At 38.7% G+C, this 25,476-nt stretch overlaps 1 protein-coding gene across 1 annotated transcript; it reads left to right on the forward strand.

Moving 5' to 3' along the window:
- Positions 1-2,389: 2,389 nt before the first annotated feature.
- Positions 2,390-7,190, forward strand: LOC113350111 (ARM REPEAT PROTEIN INTERACTING WITH ABF2-like). Its single transcript, XM_026594194.1, has 19 exons — positions 2,390-2,719; positions 2,799-2,968; positions 3,292-3,464; positions 3,555-3,675; positions 3,761-3,835; positions 3,943-4,037; positions 4,166-4,241; positions 4,417-4,524; positions 4,664-4,792; positions 4,906-4,974; positions 5,098-5,157; positions 5,275-5,398; positions 5,543-5,682; positions 5,799-5,862; positions 5,987-6,066; positions 6,193-6,257; positions 6,355-6,472; positions 6,586-6,710; positions 6,819-7,190. The coding sequence occupies exons 1-19, from the start codon at positions 2,449-2,451 to the stop codon at positions 6,907-6,909; spliced, it is 2,154 nt and encodes a 717-aa protein (XP_026449979.1). The 5' UTR covers positions 2,390-2,448; the 3' UTR covers positions 6,910-7,190.
- The last annotated feature ends 18,286 nt before the right edge of the window (positions 7,191-25,476 follow it).

Raw genomic sequence — 25,476 nt, forward strand, 5'->3', positions numbered from 1 at the left:
CAACAAATCTGGAGTCTTCTTCAGCAAAAACACTAATCCAAATCTTATCCCTCAAATCAGTAGCTATATGGGAGTTCAAGTCCTGCAGTTGGATGATAAATACCTAGGCTCACCACTCTTCACTCATAGAAGCAAAATAAATTCTTTCAAGCCTGGAGTGGAAAAATTGAAGTTAAAACTTTCTGGTTGGAAAAATACTCACCTAAATCCTGCTGGAAGGGAAGTTCTCATGAAATATGTCACTTCTTCAGCATCTATCTATCAAATGAACTATTTCAAGATGCCTAAGAAAACCTGTAAAGACATCAACAAGCTTCAAAGAGATTTTTTCTGGGAAAAAAATATAAAAAATCATACTGGTTATTACCTAAAAGCTTGGACTGCAGTGTGCAAACCAAAAGAGCTGGGGGGTTTGGGATTCATGAATATGAAACTCTTTAACAGTTCTATGATAACCAAAATTGGCTGGAGACTTGAGCAGGATAAAGACTCTCTATGGTATAAACTCATGGATGCCAAGTATATATTGGGCAGAAATGTTCTCAACATGGATACAAAATCAAAGGAATGTGACTCCTGGATATGGAAAGGAATTCTAGAAGGCATAAGCAACATCCAACATCACTGCACCTGGAGAATTGTAAATGGGAGGAAGATCAAGAGTTGGGAAGATATTTGGATCCGCAATACCACTTCAAGACAACCTAAACCTCAGAACTTCCCCAACACATTGAAACCGTGGAGTCTTTACTTCTTCCAGATGGTAATTGGGATGAACCTCAAGTATATACCTACTTCAGCAATGATAATGCTGCAGTGATTCTCAACCTGCAGACTCACCCAAATGAAGAAGACATGATAATATGGAACCTAAATGACGCAGGAGTTTTCTCTGTCAAAACTTTATACAAGGAAAAAATTGTTAACCTTTACAGAAATGATACTACAACAGGGAACTGGGAAGCCATCTGGAACATGTAGGTGGCTCCAGTTATCATAATTTTTGGAAATGTGCCCATGGAATTCTTCCCGCAAATGCTAAAACATTTAGCATTCTTCACTACATCAATCTTACGTGCACTGTTTGCAATAGTGGGGAAGAATAAACCATGACACACATGTTCCTTAACTGCCCTGCTGCTACTCTAGTTTGGCAGGAAATTATTGGCTCTTACAACATTCAGTTTGACAACAATACCATTTTCATAGAATGGCTGAATTCCTGGTTTCAAACTGGAATAGCCAGTAATGACTGCAACATTTATGCCACTACTTGCTGGTATATCTAGAAAGCAAGATGTGACTTGATCTTCAGGCAAATTCAGCCTAACGCGGGAGTTATTTCTTTGCGTATTAAGAAGCACTTGTGCAATCATAATCGAATACATCATATGCGGGATCATTTCATGAATAATTTCCCACTTTTACTCGAGGAAATTGATCCTACAATGCATCATAACATTAATCCATATAATCTGAATGCAATATCAGATTTTGGGAATACTATCAAAATATGCACCCTACAAGATCCTGAGAACTTATTATACTACACTGCCCTGACTATGACAGATTTTGCAGGAAACATCGTTGGAACCAGAGGACATCCAGGATACTCAGGAGCTTGGGGAGCAACAAGAGGAGAAGACCTAGCTTTCCAGTGGGCTAAAGAATTGCAGCACACAAACATAATAATATCTGTTGAGTCAATGGAGATTCTGATTCGTTTCAAGATGCTCTACCATGAAGCTGTTAGAGGAAGATTTCACATTAGTTATCACGAACGAAGTAACTGTCAAGAAGAAAGTAGTAGAAATATTGGTTTCAACCCAATATCTTTTGTATTACTGAACCTCAACATCATCCATCGTCTCCAAAATATGGATGCTTTTAAGTTAACTCTCTTTTGTAAAAACAATGCTGGCAGGATGAGTGGTACATCCTATGCCAATGTCATCACAAACTCTATGTAGCTGTCTTAAGTGCCTTTCTCGGCCTAAGTTTTTTTTTTTAAAAAAAGATTCCACCGACGGTCAAAGTATATTGACTCACTCAAACGTTTGGGTAAGGGCAATGTTGCTGTGGTCTGCCTTGGGGCACACATATCTCAGGGCCGGCCGAGAGTCCGGAAAAAAAGCATTTCTCAAGTATAAGACGTAGAAATACCAAGCCGGCTGTCATACCGACTCATACGGGATGTATAATGGGCCGATCTATTCAAAACTCACGGTCCGTCAAACTTGGAATAATCTTCGTTCGGAGGGAAAATCTCAAAACTGAAATTTATCAAGAAGGCGGGAAAAATTTAGGTTTTGAACTTTCAATTAACATTTCCCCGCCTATATAAAAAACCTCACCCCACCTAATTTTTTCATTCCTATCACTCTCTCTTCAATCTGCGAGAAACTAAAACCTATTTCATTTCAGATTTACAATTTTTGTTTCATCTCCATGGATGAAGAAAAGCAAAGCTATCAACACCCTGAGATTGAGAAGAAAGGGCAAAAGCGAAAACTTGAAGAAGTAATTGAAGAAGAAGAGGACGAACTTGAAATTGAAGAAGAACAAGGAACCGCATCTCTTACATGGGAGCGTATTCAAGTAATTGAATATGAGGTTACCGAGCAAGTTACAGTCTTAAACTCAACTTTTTCTTGGGGTGTATTCGATCGAGCCGCGGCCAAACGAGCGACCAGTATTATCGCAGATCTCGCTAAATCTGGTAATTTTAGTTCTAGATCTGTTTTTTTTTAGCTTGAGTTTGATAATTTCATTTTGATTTATGTTGATGCATTTTGCAGAAGAAACTGTGAATGTGATTATAAATTGCAATGCGATTCCAGCTCTTGTGAAGCATCTTCAAGCTCCTCCATCTCCATTTCCTTCGGGTGATGATGGAAATTATGAGAAGCCTTTCGAGCATGAAGTTGAGAAAGGGTGTGCTTTTGCCCTTGGATTGCTTACTAGTAAGGTAAAATAAATTAAATGAAAGCCTAGATATTCCTGTTCTTCAATTCCATTTTAGGCATTTCACGATTTAGTGCTTCATAAAAATCATTCAATTTGGGTGAAATAAAATAAAATAAAATCCTAGATTTTTTTTTTCATTTAGGAATTGTATGATTTTGTTTATGATTTTTTTCTTGATTAGAAGCATTCAATTTGCGTAAAAAACGCAACCCTAGCTTTCAGCCTGCGGGTTTACACCATGTTGCTTGGAGGTGTTTTCATGTCTGTGATGTACTCTCGTTCTGACTTGTTTATCCTGACGTTTGTACTTCTTTTGCTTATCAGCCGGAGCATCAACAACTCATAGTTGATTCTGGGGCTTTACCACATCTTGTGGATCTATTAAAAAGGCGCGAATGTGGTTGCAACTCTCGGGCAGTTAATAGCATTATTCGAAGAGCAGCTGATACAATCACCAACCTTGCTCACGAGAATGGTGGAATAAAAACTTCAGTCAGGTCTGTTTCTGTAAATGCTTTTATTTCTTAGTTTTCACTTCCAAGATTCAACCAACTTAATGCAATTTTTATGTTGTGGATGAATTTCAGGATTGAAGGTGGACTCCCTCCTCTTGTTGAGCTGCTTCAATATCCCGACACAAAAGTACAGAGAGCAGCTGCAGGGGCATTGCGAACTCTTGCATTTAAAAATGACGAAAACAAGAAACAGGTAAATAGGTTCTCCATTTTATGATAAATTTGCTCGGAAGCTCTATAAACTTAAATCTTAATGCCATTTGTTCATATCATAACAGATTGTTGAATGTAATGCTCTACCTATTCTCGTTTTAATGCTTCGTTCAGCTGATGCTGCTATACATTCTGAGGCGGTAAGCTGTTTCTCCTCTCAACAAGACCATTTAGTAATACAACTCACATTATAGTGAAACTTATGAAATAACCTTACATCCTTTTGTTAAATTCATGTCTATTTCAGGTTGGAGTGATTGGGAATTTGGTCCATTCATCCCCAGATATAAAGAAACAAGTGCTTCTTGCTGGAGCTTTACAGCCTGTTATTGGCTTACTCAGGTAATGTTGGATTCTGTTTACGTTTCAACCATGATGATTCTTCTCACCCTGGTTGCAAAAAGCAGTGAGTTTTCGTCTTTGTTGTTGAGTATCAAAAGCATAATTGGAGTTTCTTATCTTGATGACAGTTCTTGCTGTTCAGAGAGCCAGAGAGAGGCAGCTCTGTTGATTGGCCAGTTTGCCACTACAGATTCAGATTGCAAGGTCTTCAACTTAGTACTTTCCCATTTCTTCTTACTTTTTTCATTGTGGATTAACTTGTTATAAGTATGGTCCTATAGTTACAACTGTTATCATTGTTACCATTGTCAAAAAACTCCAGGATTAGTATGCTATACCCAAATTCCAACTTTCCTGCCTAAATGATTTCGTTCTGCAGGTTCACATTGTTCAGAGAGGTGCTTTGCAACCTCTAATAGCTACGCTTCAATCTACGGATCTGCAACTTAAGGAAATGTCAGCTTTTGCTCTGGGAAGATTGGCTCAGGTAATTACTTCTATGACAACCTCTTTTCTTTTGTCATATACCACCATACAAGTAAATTAATGTCCAATTTGGTAGTCTCAAAGTATATTGTATCCGTATAATAGTGTTTATGTGGTTGACAAGAAATCTTCTATTTCAGGACACCCATAACCAAGCTGGCATTGTTTATAATGGTGGCTTTTCGCCCTTGCTTAAACTTCTTGATTCAAAAAATGGTCCTTTGCAACACAATGCTGCATTTGCTCTTTATGGTTTAGCTGATAATGAGGTATAGCCAACACTCACGGAGCTCCGAAAAAATCACTACAGTTTATTATGTTTATAGTTTTTCTACCCGGAACACACATCTAGATATTAGAATTGTTTCTTTTTTCCCCATAGGATAATGTTTCAGACTTCGTCAAGCTTGGAGCTGTCCAAAAGCTGCAAGATGGAGAGTTCATTTTCCAGGTGCGCTCATGTTTCATTTTTAATTTGATGTTTTACTATTATTTGTAGTTGTTACTCCTACATTGGGTATTCCATTTCTACAATTTTGCTTATTTATGATGAATCTTCCAAATGCATTTGCAGGCAACAAAAGATTGCATAGCCAAAACTCTGAAAAGATTAGAGGAGAAGATCCATGGACAAGTGAGTTTCTCATATCTGTTAATACAACTTTCCCGTGTATACAAATTTTGCATCTACTTTGCAGATCTCTCGTTAGAGTCTTCATACTTACAGTCTTGCTACGTTTTCAATTTATAGGTATTGAGTCATTTGATATATCTGATGCGTGTAGAAGATAAGGTTGTTCAAAGAAGAGTTGCCTTGGCTCTTGCTCATCTTTGTTCCCCTAATTACCTGAGGGAAATATTCATTGATAACAATGGTATAACATTTAACTGTAACCTTCTTATTCAATCAGGCATTTGTTTCTTAATAACTATGTTCTTCCTTCCCTTTTTCCACTGTGTATTCTTAATCTTGAGAAATTAGAGTTTGCTATTGTTTTCATCCCGTTATTTCCATGCAGGATTGGAGTTGCTTTTGGGGCTTCTTGGTACTACATCCGTGAAGCATCAGAGAGATGGCTCTCTGGCCTTGTACAGCTTAGCTAACAAAGCCACATTGCTCTCACCCATTGATGCTGCACCTACATCTCCGACAACGCAGGTTTTGTTTCAAATTCAATTTTTTCAGTCATGGAATCAAAATGTAGTACAAAATTTGTCTGTTTTTCTTGCTTTTCGCTCGATTGCCTATCTGACAGCAAACAGTTGTTGCTGCAGGTTTATCTGGGAATACCATTCGTCAATAATGCTACAGACTCCGATGTTACCTTCTTAGTCGAAGGTTGTAAATCTGCCCACAGCTTTGTGCATATTCAGTACTTCGTTACTACATATGCACTTGAATATAAATGTTTGTTCACGGCTGGTACTAATGTTTATTATCATTCTTCACTTGTTATGTTCAGGCACACGATTCTATGCACATAGGAGCACTTTGCTTGCATCTTCAGACATATTCCGTGCAATGTTTGATGGTGGCTACAGGGTAAGATTACTTAAAATAACATTGATCCTTCTCTAGTCAAAACTATCAAGTCTTACTTTCATGCCGAACCATCCAAATAGATGCTTTAATATTGTGTTTTGCCTTCTTTCTGGAAATGGTTTTCAGGAAAAAGATGCGAGGGCTGTAGAGATTCCTAATATAAGATTGGAGATATTTGAGCTGATGATGAGGTATGTGAATTTTCTTTCTCGTGTATTAAGATTAGAGATTCCTTTGCCCGATAAGGAATTAGTGATGTTTATTGATTTTTTTTTCTTGTACATTCAGGTACATTTATACAGGCTCAGTCAATGTTCCGATAGATATTGCAGAAGATCTCCTAAGAGCTGCAGACCAATATCTCCTGGAGAGCCTCAAGCGTTTATGTGAGAATACGATTGCTCAGGTGAGTAAATATATTCAGCTTTAAAAGAAGTATACTGTTAGTTGGCTCCTTTTGATTCAATAACATCAAACCTGAATCTCCATGAACTATTCTTTAATTCTACTCCTTTGCAGCATATATCTCTGGACAATGTTTCAAGCATGTATGAACTTTCAGAGGCCTTCAATGCTTTGTCCTTGAGACATTTGTGCATCCTATTCATTTTGCAGAATTTCGAGAAATGGATTAAAAGGCCAGGGTATGCTCTCTGTCGCTGTCTCTCTCTCTAAAATGTATTGTGTGACTTACAATCCTGGAGATGTTCCTACCTTCTGACATGTTATTTATTTCCGTGTTTGATTTGCAGTTCTTTTCATCTGATCAAACGAGCAGTACCTGAGATCTGTGGCTTTTTCTCGAGATCACTTCCAAAGAGGAATCACTTTCCTCAAGAGTAAGTGTGAATAGTAGTCTGACCTGTTGAAGCTCTCTAAAGTGGGCGGCAAAACTTTTGTACAGTAGGGCATATGTATTTTTGACTCCATCAACCCTCGCAGAGTAAATTGGTGGTATCTTAACGAAGTGCTGAAATGATAAAAGGCCGAAATTAGATCACTTTTGAGTCGTGAGATTAGATCACTTTTGAGTCGTATTTATGTAAATCTCGACGTGTAAAAGAATTCGTAGATTTTGTATTATTCAAATTAACCAAATAAAAAGAGGTAAAATCTGTTTGTATGACAAACTCTCGATCAGATTCTAACAACACAGTGAAAAGAGGTGACATTATGTTACAATCCCGATAGATGCACAACCATTTATTTTGAAATACAGTATTAGGCAATTATTTTGAGATTTACAAAGAGGATGTTTTAGTATGATTGCTAAAGGCTGATGCCAAATCTTTGGGAGAATACCATTTTGTATAAGATAAAAAGATAAAAAACGATCTTGACTCATTCAAACGGTACCCTTTTTTAATACTGATATTCCCTTTAATAATCATGTGATTTAGTGGCGGTTTATTAAGAGATGTTTTCGTATTATAGGTAGTAGTTACACATTCTCTAACAGTGGACATATGAAATCTTATTTCAACTTAATGTATTTGTTTAAATTTAATTTATGAAGGTTTACACGTGCCAAAAATAATACATTTTAGCTAATGTTTTTTCTTTCAAAAAAGAGGCATGGCCTCATATATTGATGATATTGATAGACGATTCAAAATCGAATCATTTACAAGATTGTTTAGGGAGTTTTTAGCAGACCTAGAATTCTCAGACATGCAACATAACTATACAAACCATTTTACAACATTAATACGGAAGATTCTCTCAAAAAATTTAAACATCCCATGCCAATTTATAAGTAAGAGAACACGTTTAGATTTATTTATTTTATTTTTTTGATAAAAGGAAATATTATAGAGCTAGAGGAAAGACATTATATTGTTTTGATTACATAGAATACTTAACCAACCTTCCTTTCTAGATTTATCCTAACATCTAGAGTCTATATGCACATCCGCATATCTATTAAGAAACTTAGCTAAATTGTCTGCTAAACTATTACAGGATCTCCGAATATATAAGAAAGAAGAACTAGCAAGAAACTTTTTGAAATCTAAAGCTTGAAGCAGAATAGCTTTCGATACCCAATTGACCGCAAAATTGTTCTTTCTTATGCTGTTAAAAATAGAAAAAAAAAAATAAAAAAAAAAGATAAAAAAAAAATTTAATTAAAAAAAAAATAATAAAAGAAGAAGAAGAAGATGGAGGTTCTACCGAGAACACGTTTAGATGGCCTTGTTTGGATTGAAACTAATTTATCCAAACTATTTAACAAATCCACATAAAGTAGAGATGCCAGGATCCAAAGATCCAACCATTTCTCAAGATTTTTCTACAAGATGATAATAACTCAGTTGACAGTGGCCTAGCAGGATCCATAGATCCCACCCATAATCAACTATTTTTCCAAACGTAAAGTAATACAAGTAACTTAAATAACCAATCAACTATTTTTCCAAACATAAAGTAATGTAAGTAACTTAAATAACCAAAATTGGTTTTCCTAGGGCTGAATCGCCATTGATTGGTCTGAAATGTTTTCGAAATAGGTCTTATGAATATGATAGGTGTCTTTGGTCTTCTTGTTGCTGCTGGTGTCTTAGGAGGTGCTCATGTTGCTGGTGTTGAAGGTCTTTGAATGTTGTTGCTATTGTTCTTGTTCATCTTCGATAAATCAGGTTAAAAAAGTCACAAAATTCCCTAAAAAACCCAAATCGAAACAAAGATTTGAACTAAACTAACCTTAGATCGAAGAAAAGAAAGGGAAAAATAATAGGGTAAGATTTGATTTAAAAGAAAATCAAATCAAACGCTAACAGAAAACTTAGTGCCGATTAAAAGATGAGAGGAAATTAGGAAAGTAGTATAAAGATTTTTAAGAGATATAAAGTTTCTCTGACCGTTTAGTTTTTGTTTTTACAGAAAGTGAAACCCCTCCTCAACTTAAATTTCTTGTGTAGACCATTTGGAATGACTGATGACTATTACGGAGAGTGGAACCCCTCCTCAACTTAATAAACCATCTCTAATGGTACGAAGTTTCTTTTTCTTCTCTTATTTTGAAAAAAGAAGTTTATATTAAAGGAGAAATAAGGAAGCCTATTATAGGAGTTCCAAGCTTTTGGTTTTGAGCGCTCCTATAGAGTCAAGTGCTCTACATGTGGATAAGGGGATATTTCATCCATAACAAAAATACAAAAGTATTCTTTAATTATCTTAAATAATTAACTTAAATCCAAAAACTAAACCTAAACCTAATTCTCTTCTTTTCCTCCATCGTCTTTTTTTTTCCTTCAACGACAATTAATCATCGATTCTCCGCAAGTAATTACTTCAATTAGGTAAGAATAAAAAACCCACCCTTTTTTGTTGCTTTTGATTGCATAAATAGGCCCGATTTGATCAAATTAGGGATTCTCAAATAGTTTCAGAATTACATACGCTTGAGAAATATTGATTTTCCCAACCGTAAATCAATTATACGATTGGGAAAATATGAACTCCCAACCGTATTTTAACCTGAGTTTTTCTACGGTTGGGAGTTGCAACCGTATATGGTACTCACGGTTGGGAAAATATATATTTTAACCTGTTTTTTTTAACGGTTGGGAGTCCCCACCGTATATAGTAGTTACGGTTGGGAAAATTGGAGACTCCCAACCGTATGTTAATTAAAAAAAACTGGTTTTGATTTTCAAACCCTAACTATAAATCAATAAGTTAGTTTAATTTCATCACTAATCATACTTAATTTAGTTAATCTAACTATTAACACTAAGTAGTGAAGGATATCACCGTTAACAAAATTAATAGGTTAAGGGGTTTTGTTAATTACTATTTTCATGACTCTTTATTTTTCCATCTTGTGAGCCCTAAAAACCAAAAGTTTGGAGCCCTTATAATAGGTTTCAAAATAAGCTTTGTACTTTATGTCATCTTGGGTGTAATACCATTAGATGTTAGAATACGAATGACAGCAGTAAATGAACCTTGATTTGCCTTCCTTTTTCAAAGACTTTGGTTGATCTCTAACTGGCTCTTTTTCTTCGGCTGTGGTTTTTGGGAGGAGAGACATTTAACAAAAATTCTTGTGCCAATTGAAAACAACCATAAACTTTACGCCACTTGGACAATGCTTGAGTAATAACACAGGCTTGCAAAAATTTTCGCTCTCCAGACTTACCTTCAGCCTTGTCCTTGGGAACATAATTCCGGAGTATGCATGATGGGAGAAGAAACAACTTAATCCAAGCGATGTTATCCATAAGGCGAACAATAACTTCGTCTAATACAAGCTTGAGAACCCTGTAAAATTTCAGTCTGCATTTAGCAGGTACATGTCTGATGGTACGAGTTTGGGACCTGAGTACACTGTCAAGGAGTCCAATGTCGAGACACGACACTGGACCAAGGTATTCTCCACTAGTAATACTACAAGCGTTACCCTCTTCATTAGCAGGCTTCGAAATCCTGTGAATAAGGAAGTTGGCATCTCTCCCATTGAAGGGTGCAGCAACACACTGATTTTTACAATCCTTTCTCCAGGCCTGGAAATGCATACAGGTAGTACACAACTATAACCTGAGTTGTCGAAGAAGATCTTCACAGGCAGAAAAAACAGCATTAACTTCCCTAATTTGATCTATGCATCTATCAAAACCAACACCAAACAAGAGATGCACGCAATTAAGATGTTGAGAGATAGACTTCCACGACAATCCTCTCCCTCCAACTCCATTCTTGCAACCATGAAAACCCTTATATGGGCATTGAACAAACTCAGGGTTGGTACTTATGTCAGGGCATCGTCTAGGGAATGCTTGCGATCCAGTCATGGAGGTAAGAGAAAAAAAAAAGAAACAAAGAAGCGAAAATTAAAAACAACAAAGACAAACTAAGAAAGACCGTGGTAGTGTAGAAGAGAGAAACAAAAACAAAATGGTTTTGAAGAGATTCATAGAAGAAAAAGGGAGGAAATCAAACCCACCCCCCGCCCCCCAAATCGCCTCGGCGAGGAAGAAGCGAAAAACAGAGGGACTGAAAAACTGGTTGTTTTATTAAAAAAAGCGAAGATAAGTCTAAAATGCAAAAAAGTTTGCAAGCCTGTGCTATTACTCAAGCATTTTCCAAGTGGCGTGAAAACGCAAGTGCCCTTCTATATCAAGATGGGTGGAATTCTGTTATTCTAGCCCGGCAAGACTTTATTGCGGCTCTCACACCCTCTCTTCATCGCAAGGAGTGCAGCAAGGAGACCCTTTGGGGCCCCTACTTTTTGCCCTGACTTTACACCCAATAGTGCTAAAGATCTCTCAAGCCTGCGAATTGGATTTGCAGTCTTGGTATTTGGATGATGGTACTTTGGTTGGAGACACTCTCATGGTTTCCAAGGCTTTGCATATTATTAGAGAGGAGGGAAGCCTAGTTGGTCTGGACCTTAATATTCGTAAAAATGAATTATTCTGGCCTTCCGTTGATGTAAGGAGCATTGATGCGTCGGTTTTTCAAGCATACATTGATAAACCTGCTTTGGGGGTTAAGCTTTTAGGCGGCCCGTGTTTGAGGGTGAAAACAATTTTCTGCTGGTTTCGGTAATTTCATGTGTTGTGGGTGAGAAACGAGTCTAAACCCTAAACAATTTACTGCAAGGGAGTACTTTAGATTCGAGAGATCAATCTGTACAAATCCGACCTAAACCGAGAAATGTCCGTTCCAGACTTGCTTCGGTCACAAAGTGAAGGAGAAGGGTTGGTTTTGGGGAGGGAAGCGAAGAGAGTGTTGAGACCAGAATAGTTGATTCTGGAAGAGTAGTTGTTTGAATTGTATCAGAAAGTGAAAGATAACAAATGGGAAAGCTAACCAGTAATTTCTGAGTGTTGTATGCTCTGACAAAAACTTGTTGTTTGGTGGAAATAGGTGAGACCTAATTATACAAGTCGCAACGAAACATACCCTGGTCTCGTAAGAATTGGAAACGGTTTGAGTAAATGGAAAGAAACGGTAACGGGTAACCCCTGGAATTGATGTTTCCATAATAAAGAAAACGTTTCACCATTACTCTCTGTATTTACTAACCGCCTCATTCTTATGACACTTTCTCGTAACGGTGTAGTGTACACCGCACGTTGTAAACTGCCAAACCAATACCCTAATGAGCATCCCCCAGTTTGTGACATGTGTTGATGTCTTGAGTGTTTTCGTGGAAAACATGTATCATGTTGTCGTTGTTTGTCAAGTTGAGCTTGGGAGACTTGCCGGCTCGGTGGTGACCCTCGACAGTCGAGATTTTGCATCTTGAGAGGAAGGGTAGCCGTTGATTATTGCAACCCTTCGTTTGGCAGCCAACGGCATGAAAGCATGACCGTCATGGCTTTGGCATAGTTTAGGCGTGGACAAGCTAGGATTTTGACATAGTTTAGGCACGACCAAAAACTAGGGTTTAGCGTTAGGCCAAAGGTTGTCGCGCTTTAGCTGGCGACCTTGGACGGCTAAGATATGCATTTCAGATGGAAGGGTGGTCGTTGATTATTGCAACCCTTCATTTTGGCAGCCAGCGACATGAAGGAATGGCCGGAATAGTTTTGGCACGGTTTAGGCGTGGCCAAACCTGGATTTTGGCATAGTATAGGCGCGGCCAAAAACTAGGGTTTTGGCATAGTTTGGGCGCGACCAAAATTAGGGCTTGACGTTGGGCCAAAAGTTGTCGCGCATTAGCTGGCGACTTTGGACGGCTAAGATCTGCATCTCAGATGGAAGGGTAGCCGTTAATTGTTGCAACCCTTCGTTTTGGCAGCCAGCGGCATGAAGGAATGGCCGGCATGGATTTAGCACGGTTTAGGCGTGGCCAAACCTGGATTTTGGCATAGTTTAGGCGCGGCCAATCTAGGATTTTGGCATAGTTTAGGCGCGACAAAACTAGGGTTTGGCGTTGGGCCAAAGGTTGTCGCGCGTTAGCTGGCGACCTTGGACGTCTAATATCTACATCTTAGATGGAAGGGTGGTCGTTGATTGTTGCAACCCTTCGTTTTCGCAGCCAGCGACATGAAGGAATGGCCGGCATGGCTTTGGCATGGTTTAGGCGTGGCCAAACCTGAATTTTGGCATAGTTTAGGCGCAGCCAAAAACTAGGGTTTTGGCATAGTTTGGGTGCGGCCAAAATTAGGGCTTGTCATTGGGCCAAAGGTTGTCGCGCATTAGCTGGTGACCTTGGAAGGCTAAAATCTGCATCTCAGATGGAAGGGTGGCCGTTGATTGTTGCAACCCTTCGTTTTTGCATCCAACGTCATGAAGGAGTGGCCGGCATGGCTTTGGCACGGTTTAGGCGTGGCCAAACCTGGATTTTGGCATAGTTTAGGCGCGGCCAAAAACTAGGGTTTTGGCATAGTTTGTGCGCGGCCAAAATTAGGGCTTGGCGTTGGGCCAAAGGTTGCCGTGCGTTAGCTGGCGACCTTGGACGGCTAAGATCGGCATCTTAGATGGAAGGGTGGTCGTTGATTGTCGCAACCCTTTGTTTGGCATCCAGCGGCATGTGGTAGGGCCGACATGGCTTTGGCACAGTGGTGCGGCTGGCATGGTTAGCATGCCTTGGCGCGGAGATGTGGCTGGCACGGCATGCCATTGGCACATGTGGCATGGTTGGCATGCCTTGGCGCGGAGATGTGGATGGCACGACATGCCATTGGCACATGTGGCATGGTTGGCATGCCTTGGCGCGGAGGTGTGGCTGGCCCAAACATGTCATTTGCACATGTGGTGCGGCTGGCATGGTTGGCACGCCTTGGCGCGGATATGTGGTTGGCACGGCATGCCATTGGCACATGTGGTGCAGATGGCATTGTTGGCACGCCTTGGCGCGGAGACGTGGCTGTCACGGCATGCCATTGGCACATGTGGCATGGTTGGCATGCCTTAGCGCGGAGGTGTGGCTGGCACGACATGCCATTGGCACATGTGGTGCGGCTGGCATGGTTGACATGTCTTGGCGCGGAGATGTGGCTGGCACGACATGCCATTGGCACATGTGGTGCGACTGGCATGGTTGGCATGCCTTGGCGCGGAGATGTGTCTGGCACGGCATGCCATTGGCACATGTGGTGCGGCTGGCATGGTTGGCATGTCTTGGCGCGGAGATGTGGCTGGCACGGCATGCCATTGGCATATGTGGTGCAGCTGGCATGGTTGACATGCTTTGGCGCGGAGATGTGGCTGGCACGACATGCCATTGGCACATATGGTGCGGCTGGCACGGTTGGCATGCCTTGGCGCGGAGATGTGGCGAGCATGGCATGCCATTGGCACATGTGGTGCGGCTAGCATGGTTGGCATGCCTTGGCGCGAAGATGTGGAATTAGGGAATTAGCGTGTTGAAACCCTAATTAAATATGCGGTATGTGTGATTGGCACGCTTGGCTAGCATGCGCGGCTGGCATGTGCGGAGATGATGCCAGCCAGTACTGAGTGTTCTTCCATGGAGTATAGCACACATATATAAAAAAAAGGTACCCCGGTAATTTTACGTAGGCGTGTTTGAATGGTTCAATAAATGTGTAAGTGGTGGTAGTGGCGTCATGTCAGATGCAAGGTTTTACGATTTTAACCCTTGGCTAAAAACCACCCTCAATAGCCCGGTATGTCTTGATCCCCTTTTCTGCAACCAGTTGGTGAAGGCTCGTGTCGACAAAACTTTGCAGCCGATGGATGCTATTCAAATCTTGAAGCACCCCCAAATTGAGATACAACTTCTTCGTAGTCGCTCCGGTGTCTCCAAGCTTTATTTTACTTTAAGAACAACTGCTTCAGTTTTTGTTGAGGAGGCTCAAACCACCTTTGACTGTCGCCTGTTTAATTTTGTCCGACAAATTGTTACATGTGATGGTCCTAGTTTTGGGTATTTACTGATGCGTGTGGCTTCATTACCCCTTAAGTATGGTGGCCTGGGTTTATACACGATGCAATATTGTTACCTTGCTTCTTGTTTGCAAACTCAGCAGATACAAGGTGATATTTCGCGCAGCTCTGAGGTTACAGGTATGAGTCCCTCATGCACACTTGCCTTGGATGCGTTTTCCCGTTTTTGTGGTTTAGATTCTTCTTCTCTTTGTATCGAAACTGTTGTCCCCCATCCCATGAGTAAATTGGCAGCTATGTATTTCGATCAAGTGACAAAAGATATGCCCACTAAATTTGGTATGACGCGACGGGATTCGGCCTTATGGAAAAATAACAAAACAACACATACTCAAGACTACCTAATGGCTATTCCTATATAGGGTTTGGGTCAAAAAATTGGACCTCGACAATTTAGCGCAATTCTTGGTTATAGATTGGGTGTTCCCGTATTTTCCAAGGATATCCTTTGTTCTTGTTGTGGGAATGACATGGATATTTTTGGTGATCACGCTAACATGAAGTTGGCTTGAAATTTCGCCACGATTTTGTGCGTGACACCTTGTCGGATATATGCTATCGTTCTGGGGTGCAAGCTAAGACATTGGCTTCTCTTAGTTTCCTTACTAATGATGGAGGTGAAGCTAAGCCTGTAGATATCCTGGTGCTTAACTGGGATAATGGAAAGGATACTTGTTTTGATATCACTGGTGTTTCGCTCTTTACTGGTAATGGTGTGCATAAGTTTTAGCCTGGTGTGGCTATTTATCGTGTTGTTGACTGCAAGCGTAACAAATATCTTGGCATATGTTCTAGACATGGTTATTGTTTTGGTACCTTGGATTTCACGACTTTGGGAGAGCTCGGAGAGGAGTTTGTGACTTTTCTTAAGAGACTGGAGAATTTTCTTACTAGGAATGATACGTCTTCTACAGTAGGCAATTTTTTGTTTCATAGAGTAGGAGTTGTTATTCAGAAGGGGGTGGAGATCAGCTTATTGCTCGACTTCCAACCATTTCCCTGACCTTGGATATTACCTTTTGATTTTGTATTTTAATAATTAAGAATTATAGTGATAAAATTTGTTTTTTTTAGACAATAACCCTTTCAACACATCACTCTCAAAAAACTAGGTCAAATAAGCAAATTTTGTGTATTGACACAAAATTGAATAAATTAAGCAAATTTTGTTTGTTAACACAAAATCGTTAAATTTGATATTCTTGCAAGCAGCATGGTGACTACCTGGTCCTGCTGGCACAACTGTGATGCTCTTGATCAGGTATCCTTATGCATAACTTAATCAGACACTTCAGTGAATCCATGTTACTCAACTGAGAATGAACATGGATGTTAGGTCAGTATTAAGAGTTCAGCTGAGGAACACAACATTAAATAAAAACTCATTAGGCTCTACACTAGTGAGTAATTCATCTATGAGCTTGAGTTTTCACAATAATACTATAGAACACATGTCATTATTGCAACATGCACCAATATTATTCTTATATATATATATGTGTGTGTGTGTGTGTATGTATGTATGTGTGTGTGTGCGTGATACTGAATTACTCAATGAATACAGTTATATATATACACACACACACATATATATATATATGTATGTGTGTGTGTGTGTGCGCGCTACTGAATTACTCAGTGAATACAATTATATATATATAAGAATAATATTGGTGCTTGTATTTTCTGAATTCATCTGGGCGAAGCTCACAAATATAGCCACATACATACAAGAATATAGGCACATGCACTCCACAAATTTTTATATATTCTTTAAATTCCTTACGGAATGTATACATGTCAAGGTCCAGTATTCCTGATGCCGGGTCAGGAAGACCGATTTTTACAGTTTTCGCCCTAAGTTAAAAACCACCATCAACAAGTGAATATGGGTTGTTGTTTCGGGAGGTTTTATCGTAGTGTTTTTTGATGAATTGGTTACAAAGTTTGAATTTTTCCCTCATATATTCCCATAATTAGAATTTGAAATGGTTAATGTTTGAGGGTAAAAGGGGGTAGGTTGATGGAAAACAAGTCTAAACCCTAAACAAATATACTGCACGGGAGTACTTTAGATTTGAGAGATCAATCTGTACAATTCTGGCCTAAACAAAGAAATTTCTGTTTTTGTCTTGCTTCGGTCACAAAGGAAGGAGAAGGGTCGGTCTTAGGGAGGGAAGCAAAGGAAGTGTTGAAATCATAATGATAGACTCTGTGAGATGTGGTTGTGTATGACTGTATCAGAAGATAGAACTTGCTTGTAAATGGTAAGGCGTATGTTCTCTCTGTTTTCTGGATACTTGTGTTGTGTTGATTGGAATATATTTAGAATCTATTTATAAAACCCTGATCTCATAAGAAGTGGAGGTTGTGAAGTAGTGAGAGGTGGAAATCGTATGAAAGTGTTGAAAACCGTGTCCCTATTGTTGAGGGAGGATTGGACGGTTTTGCACCCACTACTCCTGTACTCATCAACTGTCCACTCTTCCTGACACTTTCTCATAATGGGTATATTGCTACACTGCATACCATAGACCACCATCCCAATACCCTAATAAACATCCCCCATTTGTGACATGATTGATCTCTCGAGTGATTTTGGCAGAAAATACTAATTTGATGTGAAATCGGAGGTGACCTGCATGACTAAGTTGACCTGCATGGCTCTTCATACCTAACTTATGAGGCTGACAAGTTGTGAGAGTATATCATGTCACGGTTTTAATGGAATAGTAATATGGAACATGGTAGTTGAGTGAGTCCAACACATCTTCTTGATACCATGACATATAAAGAGTGGTCATGAGGAGTAAAGAAGAGTATGTGTGGTCATCCAATCAACTAAGTATGTGTAGTAGGACGTGCATGTGAGGCCTACATAGAAATATATATCTCAACCAATCACGTGCGAGATATGTTACAGGTGAGTCATGAGTGGCAAGTCAAGTCTCATGAAAATATAACTTACTGTGTGAAGTGGTCCAAACCGATGCATGGAGTTCTTATATAAGTAAAATTAAACAAGTCATGTGAAATGAACTGTTGAAGTCAGGCACATTATGAATATGATGCTTACAAGAAGTCACAAACGTTACTATGCATAATGGACGACTGGGATGGGTTGCAAATCCTTTTATAGTGATCGCGACGCATGAAATGTGTTGTTTGGTTCAAAGTTTAAATTTCGCAACGATTTTGCAACGCTTATAAGTGTGACCGTGGCTATAAGATAACTGCAACGTATAAGTGTTGCGTTGATGAAACCTTGAACGTCGCAATATTATTTGCAATATCTATAAACGTTACAAATTTGAATTTTAGGGTTTTCTTAGTTTGGCACATGAGACTTACATGGACATTCACATGTATGATTCACATGAGTTTGGGAAGCCCGACCAGTCTACTTTGGCCGTCCATTGGGCGCTTGTCAGGTCAGCTCCGAACATTCTGATTGGCTAGAATAGATGAAGGGTGGCATCACCGTGAGACCCGATTGGTCGATCACGGGAGGCGCTAGGCTGGTTAGATTGGTCGACCAAGTTGGGTGGTCGGGATTACTCCGAGACTGACTTGGGCGGTCATGATCTAAACCTAATTTGATTTTAATTATTTCTCGACCATAATTAGGGTTTTAATGGAACCAATCATGGGAGGTCTTCACTCCAAGCTTGGGAAAGCTAGCCTTCGACCAATAGGAGTCAAGATGCTATGCTTCACGCCAAATTGAGAAAAAATAAAGAAATTCATGTCTTCACATGCATTGACGTCTTCACATGAATTTGAATCTTCTCAAGAAATTAAATGAAATAATCAAGTTTTTTGTGTTGACACAAAATTGATAAAAAATACACGAGTTTTTGTGCTTGCAACAATTTGGGAAAAATATTTAAATTTTGTGTATTGACACAAGATCGTTAATTTTGTTTTTCACATGTCTAGCATAACAATTACTTGGTCTTGCCAGCATAACTTTGATGCTCTTGATCAGGTACTCGCATGCATAACTTAATTAGGCACTTCAGTGAATCCATGTTATTCAGCTGAGAATGAACATGCATGTCAGGTCAGTATTAGGAATTCAGCTGAGGAACATAACATTAAACAAATACTTTTTCGGATTTATACTATTGAACAATTCTCCTAGGAGCTTGAGATTTCATTATAGAATATCTGGGAGTAATGCAGCATGCACCAACACTGTTCTAATAATTATATATATATATATATATATATATATATATATACGTATGCATTCCTTATTGATTTATTGTGTAAGTTCATGAAATTCCGATTTGAGAAATATAACCAGCTTGGGTACGCGTACGTGTACGTGTACCATAGCTACCAGATTTGAGTTTACAAACTCCGCAGAAATTTTCGATTCGGAAACTTCCGTGGGTACGCGTACGGGTATGCATACCTAAGGTGACTGGTTAACAGTTTGCAAACCTACAAGCTTCCGCTGGTACGCGTACCCAACCTGCCTCCTTCACCAATACCGTATGCACACACTTGGTCTCCGGCACATGGATTTATATATTAACGTACGAACACACCGTATATGCGAATTCAACCGGGTGAATGTCATAACCATAACCATCCACATACATGAAGAGAGGCATAGACACTCACCAGGTTTTAATGTATTAATTAAATTCCTTGCAGAATAACATGTCAAATCTCAATAATTCTGATGTCAGGTCAGAGATACGAGCCTTTCCAATTTTATGCCATAGGTTAAAAACCACCATCAACATGTAAAGATTGATTTCCTAAAATAGGGCTTGTAATGGGTAAAGACTGATTTTTGGAGATTTCTTAGTTGAAAGTCGATTGTTCTGTTTTGGGAAAGTTTCTTAAATAACAACGGATTATTGTACTGTCACAAGATTGGGAGATGGATTTTCCAGTTGTGAGGATATTGTAGTTGAGAGATTATAGTGAATGAAATTAGGCAAAGTAATTGTTTGGTTTGGGTACGACGTTGGCATTTATCTCTCCAATGAATCTTGCAATCTCCATGAAAGCTTCTGGAGAGAAAAAAAGCCTATATTGTCACATTCCTTGGATAATTCTGGGCATTGTTTCATAATATGTCCAAACCTCTCACAAAAGAAACAACCTTTGGGAAGTCTTTCATAGACTTTGCATTTTATCTTTGATGGCAACATGAAGTTCAATTCATGTCTTAGTGGTTTTGTTACGTTTATCTTCACTCTAACTTTTGCATAGCTTCCCCATTTTGCTTGTTCAGCTGTTTGAATAGGATACGGGGTTCCAATATTTGATACAATAAACTCAACCATCTTAATCATATGATTATTGAGAGAAAGGCCATGAACTTATACTTTAAAGTTTACAAAATTGAGATCATACTCGTGTAGGAGTTTATCTGGGTCACAAACTTCTATCAACATTAGATATTCATTGAGAGCCTTTGGAGATCTCATTGAAAAGGCGAGGGTACCCAAATATACCACAAGCTAAAACTTTTCCTACCTATAAGTCCTTTCTCCGAAAGTGATTGTCTATGGACTGAGTCGAGACGATACAACTAATCGGTTCACACTTTGTGTGGTTGTCTATGGATACTAGATCGAGACAATACAACAACGAAGTATGTTTACTTGATACAAAGGTTCAGACTTAACCAAACACGATATGATTGCTTATCAAGTAAATAGGAATTAACGTTTGTGTAATTTACTTTAATTATAATAAAACAATTATAATGCGGAAATATAAAGTGAATGACACAACAAGATTTTGTTAACGAGGAAACCGCAAATGCAGAAAAACCCCGGGACCTTGTCCAGAATTGAATACTCTCAGGATTAAGCCGCTACATAAAATTACACCTAACTTTGTATAGTTGAGACTAAGCAACTAAACCTATAGTTCACCTAGTTCCGTCTGTATTCCCACGCCTCCAACTTATAAATAAGTCACGTACTTGGAACAATTCCTTTGGTTCGTATTCCAAACAGTAAAGGAACAACAAATATGTTTGGTATCAACTTTATTCAACCAAGTGATATGAGTCGGACAAAGACTCTTCCGTTTATCTTAACATAAACTCCTTCATTAGGTCCTTAGATCTATCTTACGTTCAATTACCTAAGTAATCGTTTAAGATTCAGCCAACAAGACTTTTAATCCAAAGAATTATGTTGATGCTGATCTACCCAATTAATCAATCCAATCTACCACAAGGATAAACCGATTATTAATTGGATCCTCTTTTACCAAAACAAGTATTGTGCACACCAAAGATTATAAACCCAAGTCAGATATTCAATATCTTCTTTGTCTTCAAATCTTATTAAAATCTTCAATAAAAACCTACACACAATCACTTGAATCTCTTGTGATCAATCACGCACAGAACGGAGTCTGTTAACAATGGATTATCACAAGATCGTCTTTAGAACTAACAACAGTCTAAAGATCCCTGTCGAAACTCTGAACTAGTTTGAGTGAATCTTATATCAGAAGAGAAGATCCTCAAGCATAAACAAACTAGGTGCAAACATATTTCAACCAACATTAGTCAATCAAATCAATCGAAAACAAAAGATAAACCACAATTATCTAGTTTCCCACCAACGGTACACGCTAGAGCTTCTCAATCCCAAAGAAGACTTTAAACTGAGTGGCCTTAAAATATTTCGCCTAATTAGGTTACTCTCCTCTCCGAAAAGGCGGCTACACCAGTAACAACAACAAAAGAGGAAGTATGTTGTTACAAAGGATTAGTTTGCTAGAAAGGAAAACTTCAAGTATTTATAGACAAGGAAGTTTGGACACCAAGGAATTTCCAAAACCGAAAATATTCTCATGATATTCATTAAATCACAATTCGGTTTCCATAATTCCTGGAAATGCGTTGTCCAAAAATAATGATCGAAATCTCTCGGAAAATCTAATTAGTAAATGCACATTACTAATTCTTATATTTCCATACAAAATGAATTTAACAACCTTAATTAAAAGATTCTTAACTTACTTATGTTTCGATCCTGGGATTTTCTTCCTTTAGCTATTAAGGAATAACTTTGAACAATTAAAGAAATAAACATTCACATCATGTGTTCAAAGTATGTCGACATCCTTACTTTGTAAGTTCTCTTTCACACTAACAACCTTGAAACCGATTTTCCACACTTCCAAACAAGTTAGAATTTGTTCATTTGACTTTCAAGAACTATGTGATTGATCAAACAAACATTCAATCACAATCATGGGTTTAACGGTTCTACCAAAACAAGTTTCGGTTCTACCTCCATGTGAGTATTGTGCATTTCACACTATCTTTCCAAAATTCGGTTGACTAGGTACTAGGATCGGTTCCCCACATATATATGGTATCTAACTTATATGTGTTGCACATATCCATAGGATCGGTTCCTCTTTGTGCCATAAACCTTGCTGCACCTCATACAAGTCGGTTCCCCTTTGTGATGTACATCGGTTCCCCTTTCCCAAATTTGGTCAGACATAACACAAACCCGATCATACCATCTCAGGTGATTACTTAAGATCGGTTTCACTAATAAAAGTCATACCAATACATAAGTCAGGCCTTTGTGAATAGTTCTACCAAGAACACAACCAAGTTGTGAGAGGTTATACTCAATTACACATATTGGTTGTTCATAATATATGCAATGAATAACAAAACCAATAACACCTGGAAATTTACTTTTCGGTTCACAAACAAGTTTATGAACTTACTTCCTGAGAGCACATGTAGAACATTGTTCCCTAGGATGAAATCCTCACCTCATACCCATACATAATCACAATAGCATTCAAATGATTATGGCAATGTCTTATCTACAAAGTTTAATGGTTAAGTAATAAACCTCGTATTGTATTCCTTAATACTATGTCTATCTAGAGTTTAAATATGCTTCACAGTTATGTTTTCAATATGCACCACTTGAAAGATACGTTAGGGAATGAAACAATTCAAGTCAAATATGACTAACCTCAAGTGGAAGGGTGATTTTCGTCGTTGTAGCTCCTTGCTTCTTAACATATTCAATTCTTCGCATACTTGTAATGTCTCATATCCTAATAATTTCAAGCTAACCTATACGAAGTTGACTCTAGTACATAATCAAGCGACTCTTAACATAAGTTTTGATTCACTAAAATATGACAAACAAACTTGACATACCAACGCTTGGTGGGTTCAACCGAAGAATGCTCTAAAAATCTCTCCCTTTGTCAATTTTAGTGACAAAACTCTTACATCATATTGATAAACAAATTACAAGAATTCATTACACATATGCTTGATTCCCTATTCAACAGCACCGTAAAACTGCTTACATTCAATCCTTGAAAGTGTCGTTGTTGACATTATAATAACAAAGATATTACTCCCCCTAAGGAAGATAGTAGATATTCAATCCAGACTTCTTTTTTATACCAATTCATATGACATGTTACTCCCCCTTAGTCCGTGCTTTCACTCTTTCGTTAGATAAACGCTCAAGCACCACTGTTCTTTTCCTTAGCGATACCAATCAATATTAAATCGATGCCAGTATCACCTGTTCACTCCATATATTTCTCCCCCTTTTTGTCACAAAAATGACAAAGAAACGAAAAAATAAAGGACAACACGAAAAGAATCTTACAAATCTCAATAGACTTGCAACCTGTAGAGTTAGGCACGAGGGTTCCAAACATCATGTTCTGGTAACCAAAATTAAACCGAAACTACAAGTAGTTTTATTTTGATATGTTACTGTTGATGGTGGATTTTAATAAAGGTCAAAACCGTAAAATCATGATACTGCATCTTTTTGACACGGCTTCAAGAATCCATGTGACGATTCGTGTTTTACGAAGTATGATGCATATATCGCTCGAAAGGCCTCTCCGGAGCGTTCGACACCGGGCATGTCAACATAGCCTCTATGTAGAATAACGTAATTGGGCGGTTCTCCGTAAGATTGAGAGCTTAACACCTTCAGGATGTTGGTGACACTCACTGTTCCCTGACTACATAGAGGAATTCGCCTCTACATAGAAGAACGATTGTGCGGTTCTCCGTAAGATTGAGAGCAATAACGCCTTCAGGAGGACGGTGACACTCACTGTTCCCTGACTATGTAGAGTGTCCGTGTATAGACTCAGGAGGTCCTCCATACATGAAATGCTGAGAGGGCAAAACGTCTTTGGGACATTGGCAACACTCGCTGATTCACTGGCTATACGCAAGAGATTAAATTCTATGTCATATTCACCACTGAATTCCTAGAAGATAATCTATCTTATCTCGTTACTCTTATTTCATGATCGAAATGGTAATAGATAAATGTGTTACTCCGATTTCATGATCGAATCCGCGGCTGATCTCATGAAATGGTAATACATATTACTCTGATTTCATGGTCGAACCCACAGCTGGTCTCATGAAATGGTAATATCACCACTTATTTTATTACTCCGATTTCATGGTCGAATCCACGATCCCATGGAATGGTAATACCTATTTTATTATTCCGAATTCATGGTCGAATCTACGGCTGATCCTATGGATTAATAATAAAAAACAATTCACTTTTATTACTTAGTTTCATGAATCATTCTCCACTGAATTTCATAAATTAGTGATAAACACTCAACAATCGGGCATCTGGACCACCACTGAGTAAGCCCCATAAAATGGTGCAAGTGTACTCGAAAATGATGCATGACTGAGCACCCGGATGCACAAACGAGTATTCAAAAATATGGAAAACGAGGAATCCTACACAAAACAGGAGAGAGAAACAAATAATAATAATAAAATAATGGAGAGGCGCCCATGAGCCGGGCCCACCGGCCGGCCGGCCGTGCCCTAGCGTGGCCGGTCCCATGCCTCTCCCATTATTTTTCTTATTTTATCATTTTCATGAACTCATGAAAACTCCCTCATCCCAGCAACTTTCCTTGTTTGAGCAAAACTCACGGTTTCTCCATATTTTGATGAACTCATGGAAAATAATATAAAATTAGGGAAAGGTGTGCGGACCGGGCAACATAGCCGGCCGGCCATGCCCAATCCGTGGCCGATCCCACACCTTGCAAACTCTAACTTTTCATAATTATTATTTCCCTCAACTCATGAAACTCCCTTGTTTCAACAAAAACTCATGGATCCTCCATAACTTAAAGGATTCATGAAGAATAATATTATAAAATAGGGAAAGGTGTACGGGACCGGGCAACCTGGACGGCCGGCCATGCCAAGCCATGCCCGGTCCCACACCTTGCAAACCCTAACTTTTCATAATTATTATTTTCCTCAATTCATGAAACTCCTGGTTTGAGCAATTCTCATATATTTCTCAAATCAAGAAAACCAAAAGCCAACATGGTCACACGACTGGCTAGCCTCTCACGACAATTTTTAATATTAAAACACTTTTATTTTAATATTTTCAAAATATTGATGAATTGAGCATACCTGCTCATTCCAACAAAAATCAAGAATTTCAGTCAAGATGAAACTCTTCTGAAAATTCACAATGTTGATCGAACGCACATCAG

Source organism: Papaver somniferum, chromosome 2 (assembly GCF_003573695.1).
Source record: "Papaver somniferum cultivar HN1 chromosome 2, ASM357369v1, whole genome shotgun sequence".
NCBI lineage: Eukaryota > Viridiplantae > Streptophyta > Magnoliopsida > Ranunculales > Papaveraceae > Papaver > Papaver somniferum.

Excerpts from the sequence above, each read along its gene's own strand:
- LOC113350111 (XM_026594194.1), top strand. The coding sequence starts at position 2,449 with ATGGATGAAGAAAAGCAAAGCTATCAACACCCTGAGATTGAGAAGAAA. Across the intron at positions 3,676-3,760 it reads ATGACGAAAACAAGAAACAG|ATTGTTGAATGTAATGCTCT; the intron begins GTAAATAGGTTC and ends ATATCATAACAG. Across the intron at positions 4,038-4,165 it reads CCTGTTATTGGCTTACTCAG|TTCTTGCTGTTCAGAGAGCC; the intron begins GTAATGTTGGAT and ends TCTTGATGACAG.